This window comes from Rhodamnia argentea, chromosome 3, assembly GCF_020921035.1.
Source record: "Rhodamnia argentea isolate NSW1041297 chromosome 3, ASM2092103v1, whole genome shotgun sequence".
NCBI lineage: Eukaryota > Viridiplantae > Streptophyta > Magnoliopsida > Myrtales > Myrtaceae > Rhodamnia > Rhodamnia argentea.
Genome location: NC_063152.1, coordinates 35,185,946 through 35,204,830, shown reverse-complemented (window position 1 = coordinate 35,204,830; position 18,885 = coordinate 35,185,946). Strand labels below are relative to the sequence as shown.

General features: G+C 38.2%; 2 protein-coding genes across 2 annotated transcripts; both read right to left on the bottom strand.

The window, feature by feature from the left end:
• Positions 1-499: 499 nt before the first annotated feature.
• Positions 500-4,756, bottom strand: LOC115725925 (ATPase GET3A). The gene is made up of 7 exons (XM_030655589.2): positions 4,316-4,756; positions 3,699-3,823; positions 2,727-2,877; positions 1,735-1,845; positions 1,483-1,621; positions 1,283-1,398; positions 500-897 (listed from the first exon to the last, which is right to left on the bottom strand). The coding sequence occupies exons 1-7, from the start codon at positions 4,574-4,576 to the stop codon at positions 721-723; spliced, it is 1,080 nt and encodes a 359-aa protein (XP_030511449.1). The 5' UTR covers positions 4,577-4,756; the 3' UTR covers positions 500-720.
• An 8,775-nt stretch (positions 4,757-13,531) lies between these two features.
• LOC115725934 (zinc finger CCCH domain-containing protein 48-like) lies at positions 13,532-17,001 on the bottom strand. Its single transcript, XM_030655604.2, is given in 9 exon segments — positions 13,532-13,977; positions 14,084-14,181; positions 14,558-14,737; positions 14,865-15,011; positions 15,168-15,269; positions 15,355-15,540; positions 15,728-16,030; positions 16,032-16,170; positions 16,852-17,001. Coding segments are annotated over 8 exon segments (1,326 nt in total). The 5' UTR covers position 16,170; positions 16,852-17,001; the 3' UTR covers positions 13,532-13,805.
• Between the last annotated feature and the right edge of the window lie 1,884 nt (positions 17,002-18,885).

Genomic DNA, 18,885 nt, shown 5'->3' with positions numbered 1-18,885 from the left:
AAGAGACTGTTCCTGCGGTCATCAGACCACCCCCTCCACTGTTGCTGAAGCGACTTGCGTCGGCGAACATCATCCCAGTTCCGCTGCTTCTTCACCCGAATCACTGGGATCATTATAAAAACACCCATCATTTTGACCAGAACGACAGGTCATTTGGTATTGATGAAGCAAATGAAGGCAGCGAAGATTTTTACGTTCCAAGAAAGGCAAGGGCGCATAAAACCTGTCGTTCCGGTCAGGTGAATATGTGGCATGTGACCGCTCTGAAAATGTTTAAGTAATCTTTTGCTTTCATGCCAAAATTGAAAACACAATCTACAATTCAAAACATTATGAAAAGATATATGTTATTGTACATGCCGACATTAATATATTGTGAAAATTTTGGATGTCTCGAATCATGAAAAGGTCGAGGTGCGTGAGCCGCAATATTTTGGTTAAGTTAAAAACACAGAGTAAAAATTGATCCAGACAAGCCTTAATAGCTACCAAAAGTCTATTGAAATTGGAAAAAGGGAGGCAGACATAGCTTTGCATTACATAAGAATGCTTATACCAAGATCCAATAAAAATCAATTCTACAAGTAGATAAATAATGGGATACAATGGGATGACAATCCAGTGGCTAAACAAAAATTGACCAGAGGCCCAAGTAAATTGTATAAAAAGGAGAATGAAAAAAGGAACAGGGAGGAAGAGCAAATTATTGAAGATAACAACTTAGACCTTTTGTTTTCCTTTCTTCAGTCTCTCTAGCTCTGCTTCAGCATCAATTAACTGTTGCCTTAGCGTGGCAATTCTTCGTTCCAGGCCTTCCACACTACCTCTAGAGGTAGAAGGCTGATAAGGTGATAGAAAATGTTGTGAAAAAGACTTGAGAGCATCAACTCCAGTAACCTGCAAAACCCACCTATCAATAATCAAAAGTATGCCCCAAAATGAGACAGTCATGAAATTCCCTTTTTCCTGTTCCCAAAGAGAATACATGCTTTAGAATTTCATATATTCATAAAGTTGTTTTGGGTTCAAAACAAAGTTGGCATGTCAATGGGCCAAGTCTCGTACTAAAGCAAAAAGAGTGAAGGCGGGGCTAAAATCAAGTCCAGAGGTTACCTAAAAGAAGAATTATGTGTATAAAGATTCAGAGTTCATGAGATCAGACGAAAGCTTTATGATGCTAGAGAAGGATAGGATTATACAAGTTTCACCGAAGGAAAGAAACCATTCTGCATATTGCTCCCAGAAAACGGTGAAGTTTCATATTGTTTCGCAATCCAATTACCTCTTCTGGTAGCAAAGGGAGCTTGGTCATGTGAAAATCATCATACAACATGTAGAACTGATCAATGTACTTCTGTTGCATCCTCATTCTAGCTTTGAGCAACTTTGACTCAGCACCTAAAGGCACAATCATTAGCCAACAGTAACTCCTGCGTGCATTATAGAAAAATCACATGAAATGGATACTACTAGCATGCAGACCTTCTTCATCATAAAGTACTTGGTTAATGATTATATTATGAGTGTCGATCTCGAACTTGGTGAGCTCTTGCACCAGTCTTTCTGTTTCATATAGGGAGAGGAACTCAGGAATGCAAACGCAGACAAAGGTAGTCAGGTCCTGGGCAAGAAGAAAAACATAACACAAAGGTATGGTGATGTACAAGGAAAAAAAAAAAGTCCTCCATCCTCATAAACCTATAGTAGATACATACTGTGGAAAAACCTACTTACGGGGTCTTTAAATTGCTTGTTTACTTGTTCAATCACATCTTTCATGCCCTCGAGCTTTCCCAGAATCGCATCCTCACCAAAATCATCATCAAGACCGAACATACGCGTCATCTGCAACATGTATCATTGTAACATAATTATCAAGGAGCTCTTGCTCATAAACAGTTTACAAGTTCACACGACATAACAATAATAACCTAACATGACAAAACATCTTTGATGGCTATATTAGTCATTTGAGCAACATTAAGCACCATAAAAGAATTTCGAGTAATTAAATCCCAATATCACAAGGACACTGAAAAGGGGCAACTTGGTCCTGAGTTTCACCATGCTGAAATGTCTGAAGAAGATATTACAGTGCAAGAAGAACTGCATGTTTTAAGTCTGAAGCAAAATTGGAAGGAAAAAGAGAATAAAAATACAACCAATTGCAATGACTATCCCCATCTTATGGAGTTGCAGGTAATCTTTATCCTTTTCATGATATTTTAAAATGCTTACCCAGGATCTCTCCCCATTAACTTTCTGCCATGCCAATCCAGGTTTTAAATTAACAGCTGTAGCCAATGTTACATACACGTCAATCGAGACGTTATGCAGTGCCAGACAACCGATAATACTAGCTTCTAAATATGGATGGGAGGCAGAGCTATCGGGAGAAATCAAATGCAATCAACTGGATGCCTGAGCCACGATACTTAACAGTACATAAGAGACGTAATCAACCAATGCCCTCAAAAGCATGGACTGAGACACGTGCAACACTGTTCTAAGCTAGACTAGACATCAAAAGACACACATAGAGACATTCAAGGGCACGCGTACACAAAAAAGGCTGTAGATCCTATAGCCTCCAACTCTTGAGCACTGAGATACAGCAAAAGTAAAATAACACAAGGGCACCTGAAGAGATGGTAAATGAAATTATAATTGACATAGAAGACCAATTCAATATTACCCAGTTCATTTGATAAGCTCAGGAATCATACCTGATTCATAAGACCACCAAATCTACTTTTCAAAGTCATCATTTTTGCAAGTCCCTTTTCCAACGTTGAAGGAAATTGCAACAACCGAAGTGTATGACCAGTTGGAGCTGTGTCAAATACTATAACAGAGTAATCCATTGTTTGCACCAATCTGCACAAATATGTTTTCCACGAAAACTCACTGACAGTACTTGAAAGGTAAAACATTTGAAAGGAATAAGAAGCTTAAATAGAATAGAAAGCATGATTCTTCCATAGTCAAAGATCTTAGAATTCACAGATAATTAAACATGGAAAAGAGTTCCTCATCTAGTCCAGCATTCATCCACCTAACACTTGACTGTCCTAGCCAATGATAACCACCCCTAACCAAAAAAATAAAAACTAAAAAATACAAAAGCCCTACCTCCCGCCAAAGCAGGAGAAACTTCATTTCTTTATTATAATTCACATTGATGGCACAGGGTACTTCATCAACACAATAAAATCTACAACCTTTCTAGCCAGTTCCAACTAGAGGCCAGCATCACTTGATCGGTAGAGCTTTGCGTCTACTTAAAAAGACGGTCACACAATCTAGGGTAAACTTCGCTCTGGAAACCTCAAATCAATATCGAGGCAAATATGTCAACACAAAAGACACTGATGGAAAATCTTAAAATGACCATTAGAAGGTTAGACACCCCTTAAAAACCCACAAACACACATGTGCATGCACACATAGAGTGAGATGAACCACAACCCAAAATAGTGACATGTGATAACAGGAGAAAGTCGACAAGGGCATCCAAGGCACTTGTTAAACTCCATCAAAGGAGCTTTGGAAAATGTAAAAGGTAAACAGGGCATGTTTCAAATTTTTTTTTTTTATGTGCGAAAATACTGTACTTTATTCCTTTGACATAGCTTGAAAACATTGCAATCTATATTAGCACTTGTTCAAAATATCAGAAAAGCATGCTTTCTCCTTACTTCAGCATCTCCGCAAAGCTCATTGCCTCATCAATCCCAGGAATTGCATTTGCCAGCTCAGAAACTAAGCTATCCATCCCTTCAGAATTACCTAAGTCTTCTTGCTCAACGTTTGGATCCACCTCCTACAGAATAACATACGCAATAATGATGTGTCACAGAGATGAACCAAGAGTAATGCAGGATCATATAACTTAATTCATCCACCAAAAAAGGAAAATTGAAATATAAGCAAGCTAAAGAGCTTTCAATTGGCAATAGAACGAAATATGAGCAAGCAATAGATGCTTTAATTGGCAAAAAAGTCAAACTTTTGGCAGGCAAAACGCACTACTGACAAGATAGAGGGAATGGCTCCTCCAAACCCAGCCTTAACTACAATTCTTGTTGACGAACTTCAATCCAAGCAGAATTTATCCACTGACCTAACATCATGAAGCCAAAATCGATAACCTATCTGCCTATGAACAGACCAATCGCTAATCTTCAATTCAATGCCAACCCAAGCATACCACCGAAAGATTGAACCGTTATCTTCTCAATCTAGCGTTGCCGCATGCCGTCGAAATCACACAAGCTCCACACGCTCGGAAAAAGCAGAGGGAACGGACTCCTACCATGGCATACAGATTCGTGAATCCATTAACCAGAGTCGGCGACTTGGTGAATCTCTGCTGGAAGGCGTCGCTGAGGTTGTGGGCCGGATCGGTGGAGATGATCAGGACGGAGGGTCGAACGCTGGCGAGCAAGATCGAGAGGATCGAGCTGCACGTGGTCTTCCCGACGCCGCCTTTGCCCCCGACGAACACCCACTTCAGGGTCTCCTGCTCCAGGACGTTCTGCAACGATCCCTCCGGCAAATCCGCCGCCGCCGCCATTGGAGGCGAATTCTGAACCGCTGTTGCGCGAATCGGAGAGAGAGAGAGGGAGGCCTACGTCCGAGAAACAGAGCACACGAGTCCGACCGAAGTGACGAAGCCTCAGGTGATTCGGATGGTTTGAGACTTCGAGTACGGTTTATGATAAAGGAGGATCTACTAAAGTGCGCCGATCGGCTAATAGGTGCGCCATGCGCACGCGTCTTGGTTCCGGACTTTATGTCGTGTCCTGTGATCATCTTTTAACGCTTCTGATTTTTAATTAGGGTTAATATTATGAAAATTCTCAAATTAGTATATTTATCATAAATTTATTTCAAATTATTTTTTGATCATGAAAAACTCCAAACTGACACAGTTATGATAAATTTACTCCAAACTATTTTTTAACCACCAAAAGCTCTAAACTAGTACACCTATGACAAATTTACCATACATTAATTTTTTTACTACGAAAAATCCTAAATTGATACATCTGTGATAAATTTATCCTCCATTAAATTGGGTTAATACCATGAACATTTTCAAACTGATACGCTTGTGACAAATATAGAGTAAAAACCTCAAACCGATGCACCTGTCTATTGCCAAGTGCCTTTAACTTCGCACTTTAACGGTTAGATTTAACAAAAACTAACGGAAGATAAAGTTATTACAAATGTATCGATTTGGAGTAAATTTGTTACAAATGTTCCAGTTTAGTTTGTGATAAATTTGTTACAGGTGTACCGATTTATGATTTTTCGTGGTATTAACACTTTCAATTATTTGATTTCTATTTGAATTTTATCTATAATTGCTGGAAAATTAAAATCTTTTATAACTTGGAAATATATCTCGAATTTCAATAGGTGTTTAGTGTTGAAACGATGTTTAAATTTTGGCAATTATACTCGGAAAGGGTTTTTTTTAGTTGACTTGCCACGCATAACCACACAAAGGCCTACTTAATATTTGCACTTATTACTTTATGCTCATGGTTTGACAATACAAAAATTATTTCAACCATAACAAATCATATACAATTTCAAATGTCAATATTTCTCTATTTTCGAAAGGTTCCAGGTGTTTGATACTAATAGAAATCGAAAAATAAATGTCGCAATTTTTTTTCTATTTTGAAAAATCGATGAAAGGAAAAGATCAACGGAGATTGTTATTGGAGAGTATATTTGAAATACCTTCTCTTTATCCGTTTTCTTCTTAAAATTGACTCAATGAAAGATAAAGGTTTGGTGATAGCAAATCAATAAATAAACGTTACCTGTCGAGCTAACCCTGTGCTTTACCACGTACCAATCATGGAGGCAAAATTAAGCGTGAAGGGGCGAATGTGGGAGCAAACGTTCTCTCAACTCTTATATAATTATATGTATGAAGTTGAGTTGAATAGTTTTACCACTTTAGCAATCTCTTGAATTTAATAAACCCATTATTGTTCTTTCATCATCATCATCATCATCATCTTATTATTATTATTATTATTATTTAGAGACGTTTATGGAAGCGTAAAAATATGAGATGAAATGCCGAATTCATGAACTCTTCCTATTCTTGTGCCTTCGTGTAAATGGATGACTTTTCCCGCATATAATATATCATCCCAAAACATTTATCCCTTTTGATTGATTAAAAAAATAAAGAAAAAATATAAAATTTATCCACATAAGCACTTATGTCACGTTAACGCCTGCCGGCATAGTGGACTGAATATAAACAATTGCAAATAAGTTTAGGACTTTTTGTTGTTGTAATTTTCCTTTGAATCCAGCTAATTTTAAAATTAAACTAGAAAGAGAAGTATATCTTATTTAGTATATACAATTGAATTCGGAGCTGAGAGAGTACTTGCAATGAATAGAGCATAGTTGGACCAATGTATATTGATTCATTCATTTGTTATCTTCAAACTTCTGTGATTATTGAGCTTATTTTCACAGTACAAAACGGATAAAGAGAATATACCTCAATTATATTCTCCAATATTTGTCTCTTTCAACTTTTTTTCTCTCGTTGATTTTGACTTTGAAAAAAAATGAAAGAAAATTCTGTAAGAATAACAACTATCATCCTTCCAAGACATTTACCCCTTTTGACTTTTATCTCCTGTCAATTCAAGATTGTAAAAAAGTGAAATACAATAGATTGCATTGACATGCATAATTTATTCTTTCGGGATACTTTCCATGGTACAAACGCGACTGCTGTAATTAGCAATAGCAAAGCACCTGCTGGGGACACATAAATAGTATCTCAGCATGTCTCTGAAAGCAGCCCATATGATGACCAGAAAATTAATCAATCTTTGGAAAAATTTGATTGAGCTCACCTAGTAGAGAAAACGGATGATTTAGCGAATAATAGTTCAAAAGCAATCTAGGAAAAATATATACCCACTTTTATATTTCAGATTCTCAACTATATCAATCCCTCATTTAAGGCACGCCTGTGTGGGGCAACCAGACATCCCCAAGCAACAAGGTTGAAACAGTGAAGTTCACCGCATTCTTGGTGCCAATCACGTGGTGCCCGAGTTACTTGTACCCGATTTTCCGGTGTTCGATCCGAACCCCCTATTTTCGAATTTTGTGTAGCATAGTAGTATCATCCCATTTGTTCCGCCCAATATGGCTTGTAAGGCTGCCCACGAAGCTCTGCATGAACTTGAAAACCTCCTTCACGGCCTCCCCATATATGTATGGACGGAATTGTCTCTTGAGGCTAGGCCGTCCCGCCCTGAGGGTGCGAGACAATCCCTCGAACGAACCCTCTCGGGCAATGATCGTGTTGCCCTAACCATTAGATGGGAGGCGAGGAAGACGTAGTTCTAAAAGACAACGATTTAGTTGCCAAAGATGAAGTCGACTGTGCCTTAAACGTCGCACTCGCTATAGAACTGCTGGTTAGTTTGATCAACAGGGTGTCTTGGTAGGCCTCGAAGCTGCAGCTGTAGAACATAACACGTTGCCTCTAGGTTGGATGGCCACGGCCTAGCCCTATAGTAGGCCAGCCATGTTATGCCATGATCTCCATCACCACAAAATTCAGTGCCATCACGGATGTGATAGGGTAAATGAATTCGTGAGATAAATTATACTGTGAAAATACTAATTAAATCCTATTGCATGTGCATTTTACGTGCAATTTTTTTGTGCATTGGCCAAAGGCATTTTCGTGTTGGCGTTGCCAGTAGCTTATGCTAGATGCATGTCTCTGCACACAATTCCATCAGCGGCATAAGAGTATTTCAGCATGTGCTTGAAAGCAGCCGACCAGAAAACTAGTCGTCATTGAAAAATGTGATTGAGCTCACATAGTAGAAAAAATGGAACATTTAACGAGTAATAGCTCAAAAGTAATCCAAGAGAAATATACCGTGTACATATACACACCAATCACCATCTGAATAAATGCCCATTTTCATATTCCAGTCCATAACTGTAGCAATTATAGAGAAAAATAACCAAAACATAACATGCCTATTCTATAAGAGTTTAAAAGTAGTTCTCAACTATGTCAATCCCTCGAGTAAGGCACGTCTATCTAACGTAGCGTCCCCAAGCAAAAAGATTGAAACGGTGAAGCTCACCGCATCCTTGGCATCAATCACGTGGCACCCAAGCCACTTGTCTTGGTGTTCGATCCAGGCCCTCTATTTTCAAACTCTGCGTAGTATAGTAAGTCCAGTGGAGTATCATCCCATTTGTCCCACCCGACAGGGTTTATAAGACTGTCCATGAAGCTCTACATGAACACTACCCTTGAAAACCTCCTCCAAGGCCTCAGATATGTTTGGACGAAGCTGTTGCTTGAGGCCACGTGGTCAGCCGCTTTGATGGAGCGGTTGTCAAAGGACAATGCCTATGGACAATCCCTCGTATGAATACCCTTGGGGAATGATCATGTTGCCTTGGCGTTTAGATGGGAGGCGGGCTAGATGTTGCAGGTCTGAAAGACAACAGTTGAGTCGCCAAAGATGAAATCAATTGTTCCTTAGACGTCGCACTCGTGATAGAACTGCTTGTAAACTTGCTGCGTCAGGAAGGTGTCTTGGTAGGCCTCCAAGCTGTAGCGGTAGAACACGACATGTCGCCTCCAACTTGGACGGCCATGGCCTTCAGTGGACCGACTGTGTTAGACAAGGTGATGTACATCACCACAAAATTCAGTGCCATCACAGCTATGATAGTATCAATGAATTCGTGAGATAAATTATGCAATAAAGATACCAATTAAATACTAAGCATGTGTGTTTCACGTGCAATTTTCTGTATGTTGGCGAGGGGCATTTTCATGTTGGCGTTGCCAGTAGCTTATGCCTGATGCATGTAGACACACAATTCCATCATAAGCATAAGAACTAGTGCAGCAGCCAAGTGCACAGAAGCAAGAAGTACCCTCACTTATTACTCGTTTCTTTCGGGATACTTTCCATGGTAGAAACGTGATTGATGCAATTAGCAATAGCAAAGCACATGCTAGGGACACATAAGAGCATTTCAGCATGTCCTTGAAAGCAGCCACACCATGACCAGAAGAATAGTTATTTTTGAAAAATGTGATTGAGCTCACATAATAGAGAAAATGGAAGATTTAGCGAATGATAGCTCAAAAGTAATACAGGAGAAATATATTATGTATATATACACAGCAATCACTATCTGAATACATGCCTGCTTTTAAATCACAGTCCATAACTATTGCCATTATAGAGAAAAATAATCAAACCATAACATGTCTATTCCATAAGAGTTTAAAACTAGTTCTCAACTATGTCAATCCCTCGTGTAAGGCACGCCTATCTAAGGTAACCAAGCACCAGGCGTCGGTTGAAACGGTGAAGTTCACCGCATCCTTTGCATTAATCACGTGGTACTCGAGCCACTTGTACCAAATTATTGGTTTTCGATCTGTGCCCTCTATTTTCAAACTCTGCTTAGTATAATAAGTCTAGTGGAGTATTATCTCATTTATTCCATCCGGCAGGGTTTATAAGGCTGTCCATGAAGCTTTGCATGAACGCTACCCTTGAAAATCTCCTCCACGGCCTCCCCACGTATGTTTGGGGACCATAACTTGAGGCCATAACTTGTTATCCACTATCTAATTCTTATTAATAAATTACAGCTTATAGACTTATCACTTATCCTTTTTTATCAATTTATTTCAAATTAAGTGGATCATAGATAAAATTCTCGTCATTTTCATTTTCATTTCAACGAACTCTTTTAAATGGTTTCCAAACGTTAAAAAAAATATGTGAAAAATCGCACGTGTGTTTTACGTGCAATTTCTGTGCATTTGGGGCATTTTGGTCCTAAATCATCAAAATATAATCTAAAAAAATTTACCTTATGAACATGTACTTCTTTTTTTTTTTTTTTTTTTAAAAAAGAACATGTACTTCATTAGCTGCTTACCTGGACTTTTTGACTGAAAGTTGGACGATCTCTCGAATGGGCGGCAAGAAAGGCTTAGTTGACGAGACGTTGCAATAAAAAAGACACTTTTGTGTTTAGAAAATGCCAAGACGAATAGAGCAAATTCAACTTTACTATAACATGAAACTACATCCATGTTTGGTTTCGAGGTGCCGGATTCAGACATGACAATCAAAAAGATCAACCGAGTGACCTTGATAATACAAATATGACATCTTACCGACAGGAGACACACAAAGACATGGCAAAATTATGTGAACAAATCCTTTTTTTTTTCTTTTTCCAGATTCAGGGGACTATGAGTGGATCAAGCTTGTTAGCTGTTGTTAATTTCCTAGTCTATAAATTAGAAATGGTGATTAATTTATTGAAATGGTAAAGAGTATAGAGATGCTAAGCACCAATTATGGGTCTTTCTCCAAGTAAATTCGATATATAGAGTAGAGATGTCAACGATTCGGTTCGAGTTCATGCATTGCAGCCGCATGTAGATGCGGATTTATGCCATTTACTTGCAGAACTCACTTAACCTTTGAAGTTAGTAAATTTTATATGGAATTACCAAGTGAAATTAGAGTGATTTTTTAAACTTTTGTCTCATTAAATTACCAACTTATTTGGATAATCTAATTACCGTTCGAAGTACTTACCAAAGTTTAATTGTTTTTCTAGTGTACCAACCTTCTATTGTTTTAGTTTTTCTTGGTCAGTAACCCCTTTCATTTACCGGCTTTGTTCATGAAACTACTAATCGAAGGTAGCATTATTTACCAACTTTTGTCCTCTTAGATTACAACATGAGAAGTTACATAAACGATAAGAAGTTGCAAACTGTACTTTGTAATTTTGAGACAAACTTTTTAATCCGAGTGATCTTGAAGATAGCTTTAAGGGAATTTCGATCAATTAATATGAACGCTTTTTCAAATAGATGAAATATGCCGCCTTTTCGTGCCAAAGTTTCCTTCTATTGATCTAAAATTGCATGTAGAAAGAATCGGATTTGTGATTATGAGAAACAAAATTTTTCTTATTTCAAGATAATGGATTGTTTTTTTTTATGCAATTATCGATTTTGTGATAACAAATATCAATACAATGGTATTCTCTTAGCTATTGTAGCAACAACAGAAATTAAAAATTGAGATTAAATCTTTCAATTATAGTACTTTATAATAATCCTTTCGAGTTTTGAAACTTTTCTGATTTGAATTTTGACATCACTATATTAACATGGTTAAATGTTACCAAATGCGAGATGCACCAATCTACCATCCCTATTTTATCACACCTAATAAAACATGAAATAATTGTTTGGAGGCAATGAAAAGAAATTAGTGTCCAAGGGCTTATCGAATTCAAGATTAGCAAGCAAATTACCAAGAAGATTTCCTTCTGAAAAGTTATTTTGCACTTTGAATTCTAAGTGAGAGCTTCACGATTTTCTAATATCTTTAAACGATTATAATTGCGCATTTGGCGGTAATTTAGAAAAACATATACGTTTATATACGTACACATTATATTTTATTTTCAGACAGGTCATAAGGACACATATTCACAAAGAGGCAGGTCGATTTGGTAATCTTATCGGGAATCCGGCTTTCATTAGGACATGATTTCGATTCCTAAATATTATGGTTGCAAGCCAGTCGATTTGGCAATCTTAGTGGAGAATCCGGTATTAATCAGGACATGATTTTGAGATTCTGGTAATTATGGTTGCAGCTTACAGGCATGTCGATTAGGCAATCTAATTGATCCGATTATATTGCCAAGATTGCCTACTCGACTTGCCTCGGTTGATGATATTTATCCTTATGCATTGTCTAATAATGAATTCGTTACATAATTCCACATATGAAATTGTGTCGATATATAACATAACCAGTCTTTTCGGTATAAATACGCTGTCTTCATTAGAAAACTACGCGAATTATCCGTCTTCGAATAGTGCATTCTCAATCTCTTCCCTAGTGTCGATCTTTTTCCTCACAATCTTTCATTCACCATGTCCGATCCGCAAATGTCGGGATAGATTGTAGCCAATGACCCAAAATTGAACTTCGGCTTCCGCATGAAGTCCATCGGAGCGGAGAGCGAGCCACGAGGTGGATCTCGAGGGATTAGGACCGATCGAGCTCAAACTTATAAGTCAACTTGGCAGGCACAACCGAGTATATTAAATTGATGAATTGTACTTTAGCCAATAAATTAATGCATGGTCCATAAATCTCCATTGTTTATTGGAGTCTTTTTTTTTTTTTTGGGTTGGATATGCTCTAATTCTTGCAAATGGATACTTATGGATGGAGATCCCCTACTCGCAGACATATCACGACTATTGAAATGAAACTGATCTTCATAAATCTAAATTAACGTTTGAAAATTCCATTTTGTCTTAGAAGGACCGTTAATATCTCAACTTGAATTTGCAACGCATGCTTATTTGCCCCTTTTGTTTGCTACTTTAGCTAAACATCATGCATGCTGACGAATGCATGATGAATCAATTCCAATCGAATCAGTCATCGAGAGTGTTGATATTTGTGGCAGAATTGATTTTGGTGTTGAGATGGAGGGAGGGCATGAGATCTTAAGTTGGATCCCTAACCATAAAAAAAAGATAATTTTTTAACATTGTTGTCATTTAAACCGGATTAACTAATGGATAAATATCCTTGAACATGTATATGCATAGAGTTCATGGGATTCGGTCGAACGACAAATTAATGATTAGCTGCACAGCTTGAGCCAGATCAATCCTAGTCCCTCGCGATCCATCTCATGTCTCTCCGGTCCGACCCAAGAGAATGCTCTTAACTTGTTATTTTCCTTCTTTTTTTTTTTTTTTGTCAGAGTTATTTTCCTTATTCAAGTTCTCCAAATTTTCATGTTCCTGCGTTCCTTCGAAATCGCTTTGCAGAGCTTGTTCCCTCTTCAAAGACGAAGTAGTCTTATTATTAGTTTCATAAGCTTTAATCATATCGGGTGTATCGGTTTTAGTTTTTAAGATCTATTTGTTTGAACTGTAGTACGTAGTGTATCAATTCGAATTTCAAGTTCTAAAGTATCCCTAGAGTTGAGGAAAATTGTAAGAAAATCCTTAACCTATTGCACTTTTACAAATTCAGTCTTAAAACCTTTTTATTTTTGGCCAATTGAGCCCTTCAGACCAAGATTTAATACTGAATTGGTAAAATTAAAAAATTTAGGACTAAATTGATAAAATTGTAGAAAGTTTAGGATTTTCTGGAGGAGTTGTCATAAAGCTTAAGAAGTCCATTTATGAGTTCCTCATTGAACAATTTTTTATCCATACAACAGTAGTCAGCCTATACTATGTGAACTTGTTTTCATCAGAGTGAGAGGAACATGCAACAATTTTGAAGTTCCGTTTATTCATTATTTACTTATAGCGCCTCTATTTTATTTCGTTTTTTCAGTAATAAGACTTAACAGTCGTACAGAGAAAATGACGACCACTGTAAAATCTCTAAAAGAAGAAAGGCTCCCTTTTCACAGCTTCTGTGGTCTACCAAGTAAATGGATTTGCCCAAAGTTGAATAGCAAATAGCATATCAATTACTGATAAAAGAATCATATACAAATCCGACCATGCCGTCAAAAGATTAATGTCTATACAAAAACGACAGAGCCAAAAAACTGCGATTGCGGTGCAGATGGTATTCAGTTACAGCCATCCCAGTAGCATCAGGGCATAGATGACATTGTCTTCCTTGCGAAATTTGAACTCCAATGTCGATACCTTGATCCTTTCTTCCCACTTAGCATGATTCCATCGAATGAGGAAGCTGCTCTTTTTGGCTCTTTGGAAAATCCAACCAGTTCCATACGGTCAGCATCCCCGCATCGTCTCCTGTGAAGAATAGGCCCCCAGGAGCTGTCTGAAGAGTCCTAACTTCTCGTCTCGAGAATATCTTGCCCCTTTCAGTGAACCTGGAGTACAATGCACGAAGTCAGCCAAGCAGAAGAAGAGAACAGTCTTCACCGAGAGACAAGGATGTCAAACCAATTAGAGAAATAGGAATTGTTTTGGACTTACGATGGGAGCTCGTACAAGTGTACAGTGTTGTCGATGCATGCACAGAGAAGGACTGGCTTACCACCTGCGTCAGTCATCCCTGACATTGCAAGAATACCCTGTGCCGGACAAAATAACATTCGCAACATCAAGATATGAAATTACATCACTTGAGTCTAGGATCATGGTAAGAAACTGATAAGGCATGCCGTCTCCACATAGAGCAAAGCACATGGAAGGTACTTGACAGTATGGCCATATTACAAAGTTTCATTCCAATGTTATTCATACAGTTATTTTTAGTTGAGGAAACAAAACCGAAAAGCAATAAGACGCTTCTTTGCAATCTAAGATAGTAAACAGGTCCACGCACTTCGCGCATATGAAGTCAATAAAAGAGGACACAATTTCACCCTTATAGACTACACTTTTTCCTATAATTATACCATAATCCCCATGAGTGCAAAAAAGGAAAAAAATAGAGAGCAAACGTACATGGTCCACATGATGTGTATAGGCAACTTCCAAGCTGCCTCCTTCAGTGGCAATCCAGACCTTAACCGTCTGATCCAATGAACCCGATATCAAGTACTGGTCCCAGCAAAGAAGTGACATCACCACATCAGTGTGTCCAACAAGTTCCTGAACACACTCCATAGTGTGCAAGTCCCACACCTGAGGAGGAGAAAAAACAGGATGATGTAGATGCAAAAGAAAACATAAACTACAAACGCCAAGTCATGCCTTCCCAGGACAAACAACTAATCAGGGGAGAGAGACATCTATGATAAACCAAGCTTACCCTTATTGTCCGGTCAATGGAGCCCGAATACAACCGGCCGCGCCCAACGATTAACGATACCACAGCCCGATTGTGACCCGTGAGAGGCGCAGCCATCTGAAAAGGATCCGCCTCACTACATCCTTTCCACACCAAGATAGCACCATCCTAGAAAAGAAAAAATTTGTTCAGTACAATCAAAGAAAGACCAATATAATTCAGCACAACTATCAACAGAATGAGGCAGTCAGTGATCATATGAATGTTGACTTAGATGGGCAAGTGACCTAATCTGACATTAAATTCTTTCCAATAATAAATTACCTGGACTCCAGCAAAAAGCATATTTTTACCAACTTCCATGGCATAAACCTGTCCAACTGCCCCACTTATATCATAGCTAGCACCATTATGGGTATTCCATGCCTACAATAGATACAAGAGAAAACAATGGATCAGCTCACAAATTCAAGAATAGCCAGAGAAAATAATAACCCAGCCAACCACTCACCTTGACAGTATTAGGCATGCCAACAAACACCCAAGGACCTTCATAACCAAAACACCCAACTTCGCCACCAAGGTTGACCACTTGAACGCATTGACCAGTGTGACAGTCCCAAATTCGTGCTGTTCCATCTTTGCTTCCAGAGTAAAGCTTAGTAGATCCAGGAGGAAGTGCTATTCCAGAAACACACTGTCATTAAGAAAAAGAACATCAGTTGACTCCAGACCTACTTAAGCAATGATATTTCAACATCTCAATTAATACAGGATGGAAACAATTGGAGTTCAATAAAACAAGCAACACAAGTAAGTTATCTCCAGCTATAGTCTTGGATATAAGAGAGAACACGAGGAAAAAATTAATCCGTAGGTAGTACCTTTTTATGCCCCTTAAGCTTAGCCAACATGGCAAAATCAACACCCTGAAACCATGAATGCAAGGAAGGACATGCATCGCCTTTCACACAGTTGCCTGATATCCAGTAATGGCATACTTTTTCTCGGGGCTTTTGAGGGTTTTTATCTGTGGTCGAATCACCCCTTTCTCTAGAAGTTGAACTCGCTGAATTCACCGGACTAGATTCAGGGCCCTTCCCAGGGCAATCCTCACCCGTATCACTTGACTGCTTTGCAGCTCGATGGTAAACATTGGGAGCAAGAGATGCATCGTGCAAATACTTTGCAGGGATTCCGGTTGCACCTCCCTTTTAACCAGAAGCTACAAACGTTGTGTCCTGCTGGTGCTGTTCGAAGTTGATTATGATGAGCAGCTGATTTCTGTGGCCGACCCACAGTACTCCTCGCTGTCTTAATATCCATGCTATTATACAGAAATACAGACAATCAATCACTGAACTGAATAACCCAGTCCCAAGTTAAATCAAACCATCAGAACTCGTTCTTGCAAGAAGATCCATTGAAGGAAAACCAAGGCCCACTGTAGTCAGCAACCCCAAACATTTCAGCTCCTCTATCACCAACAATGTGGATAGAATAAAGAACAATCGACCCATCCAGAGAGTGCACAACCAAGATCAAAGCCCTCCCCATGATTCCATCTCTTTCAGTTCCAACCAAATCAAATTCACCCGGAAGCAGGATAACTGAAAACCTAGAACATGAACTAGACACTAAATGTATGACGAAATTCGTACAACGATGTCGCATCGCCCCCACGAGAAATTCCAGTCATCAAAAACCTAATTTCCAAGCTCGCCATCCCCGAAACAGCCCCTCAAATCAAGGTAACAAATCCCCGATCCTTTCAGGCGGAAGAAAACCCGATTCCTTCGTTAACAAGAAACCTAACAATCCCCACGGATGACCACCAAACGCACGCCCGACGGCCCTCGTCGCCACCGGCGGACGCCCAGCTTCTAGAAAACCATCCGACGGCGCGGAGATCGTCATCGTGGAAAGAAGGAAATCCCTAACCAAAAACTTCCTCGCTACTTCGCTAGAAACTGCACGGAGAGAGCGTCGAAAGAAGTAGCAATCAAACCTGACGAAACGGCAAAGCGACGAACCGACGATGGCCCTCGAATCGAAGCACGGAGATCGGCGATCGAGAAGAACCAAACCGATGATCGGAAGGCTTTGCGAGTCACGACACAGCGAGGGACAGCGCGGGAGACAACCTCTGTTGGATCGAAGTTACCTGGCCTTATTATATAAGGAAAGCCAGAGCGCGTTCACGTCACGCGGGGTGGAAGTCACTGAGATAACTTGTTAACCAATTTTATACAGATTTCCTTGATTTTATACTGGAAAAGATGGGGTAAAAAGTAAAAGAAGATCGTTCAATATAGCAGGATAATACTACGTAAAATTCAAATTAATACACGTGTGATAAATTTATTTTAAATTATTTTTTAATCATTAAAAATCTCAAATTGATATACTTTCGATAAATTTATCCCGAACTAATATAATCGTGATAAATGTACCCTCCTTTAGTCTTCGTATATTTTATCGTCAAATTGTCGAGTGGGATAATACGTGGTAATTATCGGATGTACACATTTTCAGTTTTTACCCTTTATTAATCACATATGTATCAATTAGGATTTTTCGTGATATTAATACAATTTAACGAAAACTAACGGAAGGTAAATTTGTCGCATGTGTATTAGTTTAAAATCTTTGATGGTCAAAAAAAATAGTATTGGATAAATTTATCATAGGTATACCGATTTGGTATTTTTTATGGTAGAAAAATAGTTTTGGGTAAATTTGTCACGAGTGTATCAATTTGAAATTTTTTGCGATAAGAAAAATAATTTGAGGTAAATTTATCACGGTGCACTAATTCGAGGTTTTTCGAGGGATTAACTCAATATGGTATAGAGGATAAAGTTCTTAGAAGATTTTGTCGATTAAGTAAAAAACTGATGATGTTTATTATATTTCAATTCGAAGGTGTTAAAGACTTACAATACGTTTTCGAAAAAGTTCTAATGGGCGGAGACGATATAAACGTAAAAAAAAGAGGTGGAAAAAAGAGAAGGCGAGTGGTGTTATTTTTATAATCGTTATTTAAACATGATGTAAGCTACCTTTACTCGTAGATTTTTCGTAAATGTCGTGGCGAAGGCAATATAAACGTAGAAAAACGAGGTGGAGAGAGAGGAGGCGAGGGAAATTAATTTTTAGGTGAGGGAAATTAATTTTATCATCATTATTTAAAAAGGGTGGAAATTAATTTTTACTGGTTCGTAAATATCGCAGGGAAGGAAATATAGATGTAAAAAAAACGAGGCGGAAAAAGAGAAGGCAAGGGGAATTATTTTCGTTATGGTCACTTGTAAAGGGCGGAGATTACATTTACTCATATAGTTTCTCGTAAATATCGTATTAATACAGCCCGGCACTCTATTAAAACACGTGACAAATGGAAACTTCAGAACTTAACTATTAAACATCGAGAAAAATCAAATAGTATCGATTGTTTTAGAGAGTGAATGGGAAAGTAAATTTGATAGGCTAATAGAGGAAGAAGAATTTACTTTGGGCGGTTATTTAGAGGGAGTAGTGAAAACTGTAATAACCATGTAGGGGTAAAGAGAAAGTGAATTTCACTTCTTTATATTTGCAATTATGGTTTACTCATTTTCACCCATCGCATTTCGAGAAAGATATAATTTTGGAAAAGATTTTTTTCTCTTTTTTTTAACGTTCAGATTGCTTATGGAAATAAGTAACTGATTGACGTCTTCATATAACAAAATGAAACCTTTTTCAAATCCTAGGAAAACCCTTATTTCTCTAAAAAATATTATCGAGCAATGTTCATTTTTTGTAACATAAACAGTGTCGGAAGAAACCAAAAAACCTACAATTTGGAAATTGCTTTCCTAGTTTTGATTGTTCTTGTTGCTCAGGAAATCAAGTTAATTAAATTCATTGACGGTAAAATCTATGTCCAAGAATTTTTGTTGGTAATCGAAGTATTTTCTGTCAACTCAATTTTTTGGACAACACAAAGGATCAAAGCCAGGAAACTTTCTTTTTCGAATGATTGATCTTTTGACGAAAC

Coding starts and splice junctions, on each gene's coding strand:
- LOC115725925 (XM_030655589.2), bottom strand. CDS start 4,576: ATGGCGGCGGCGGCGGATTTGCCGGAGGGATCGTTGCAGAACGTCCTG. Junction 1,846..2,726: donor TTGGTGGTCTTATGAATCAG/GTATGATTCCTG, acceptor TACATGTTGCAG/ATGACGCGTATGTTCGGTCT. Junction 1,622..1,734: donor ACAAGCAATTTAAAGACCCC/GTAAGTAGGTTT, acceptor CTTCTTGCCCAG/GACCTGACTACCTTTGTCTG.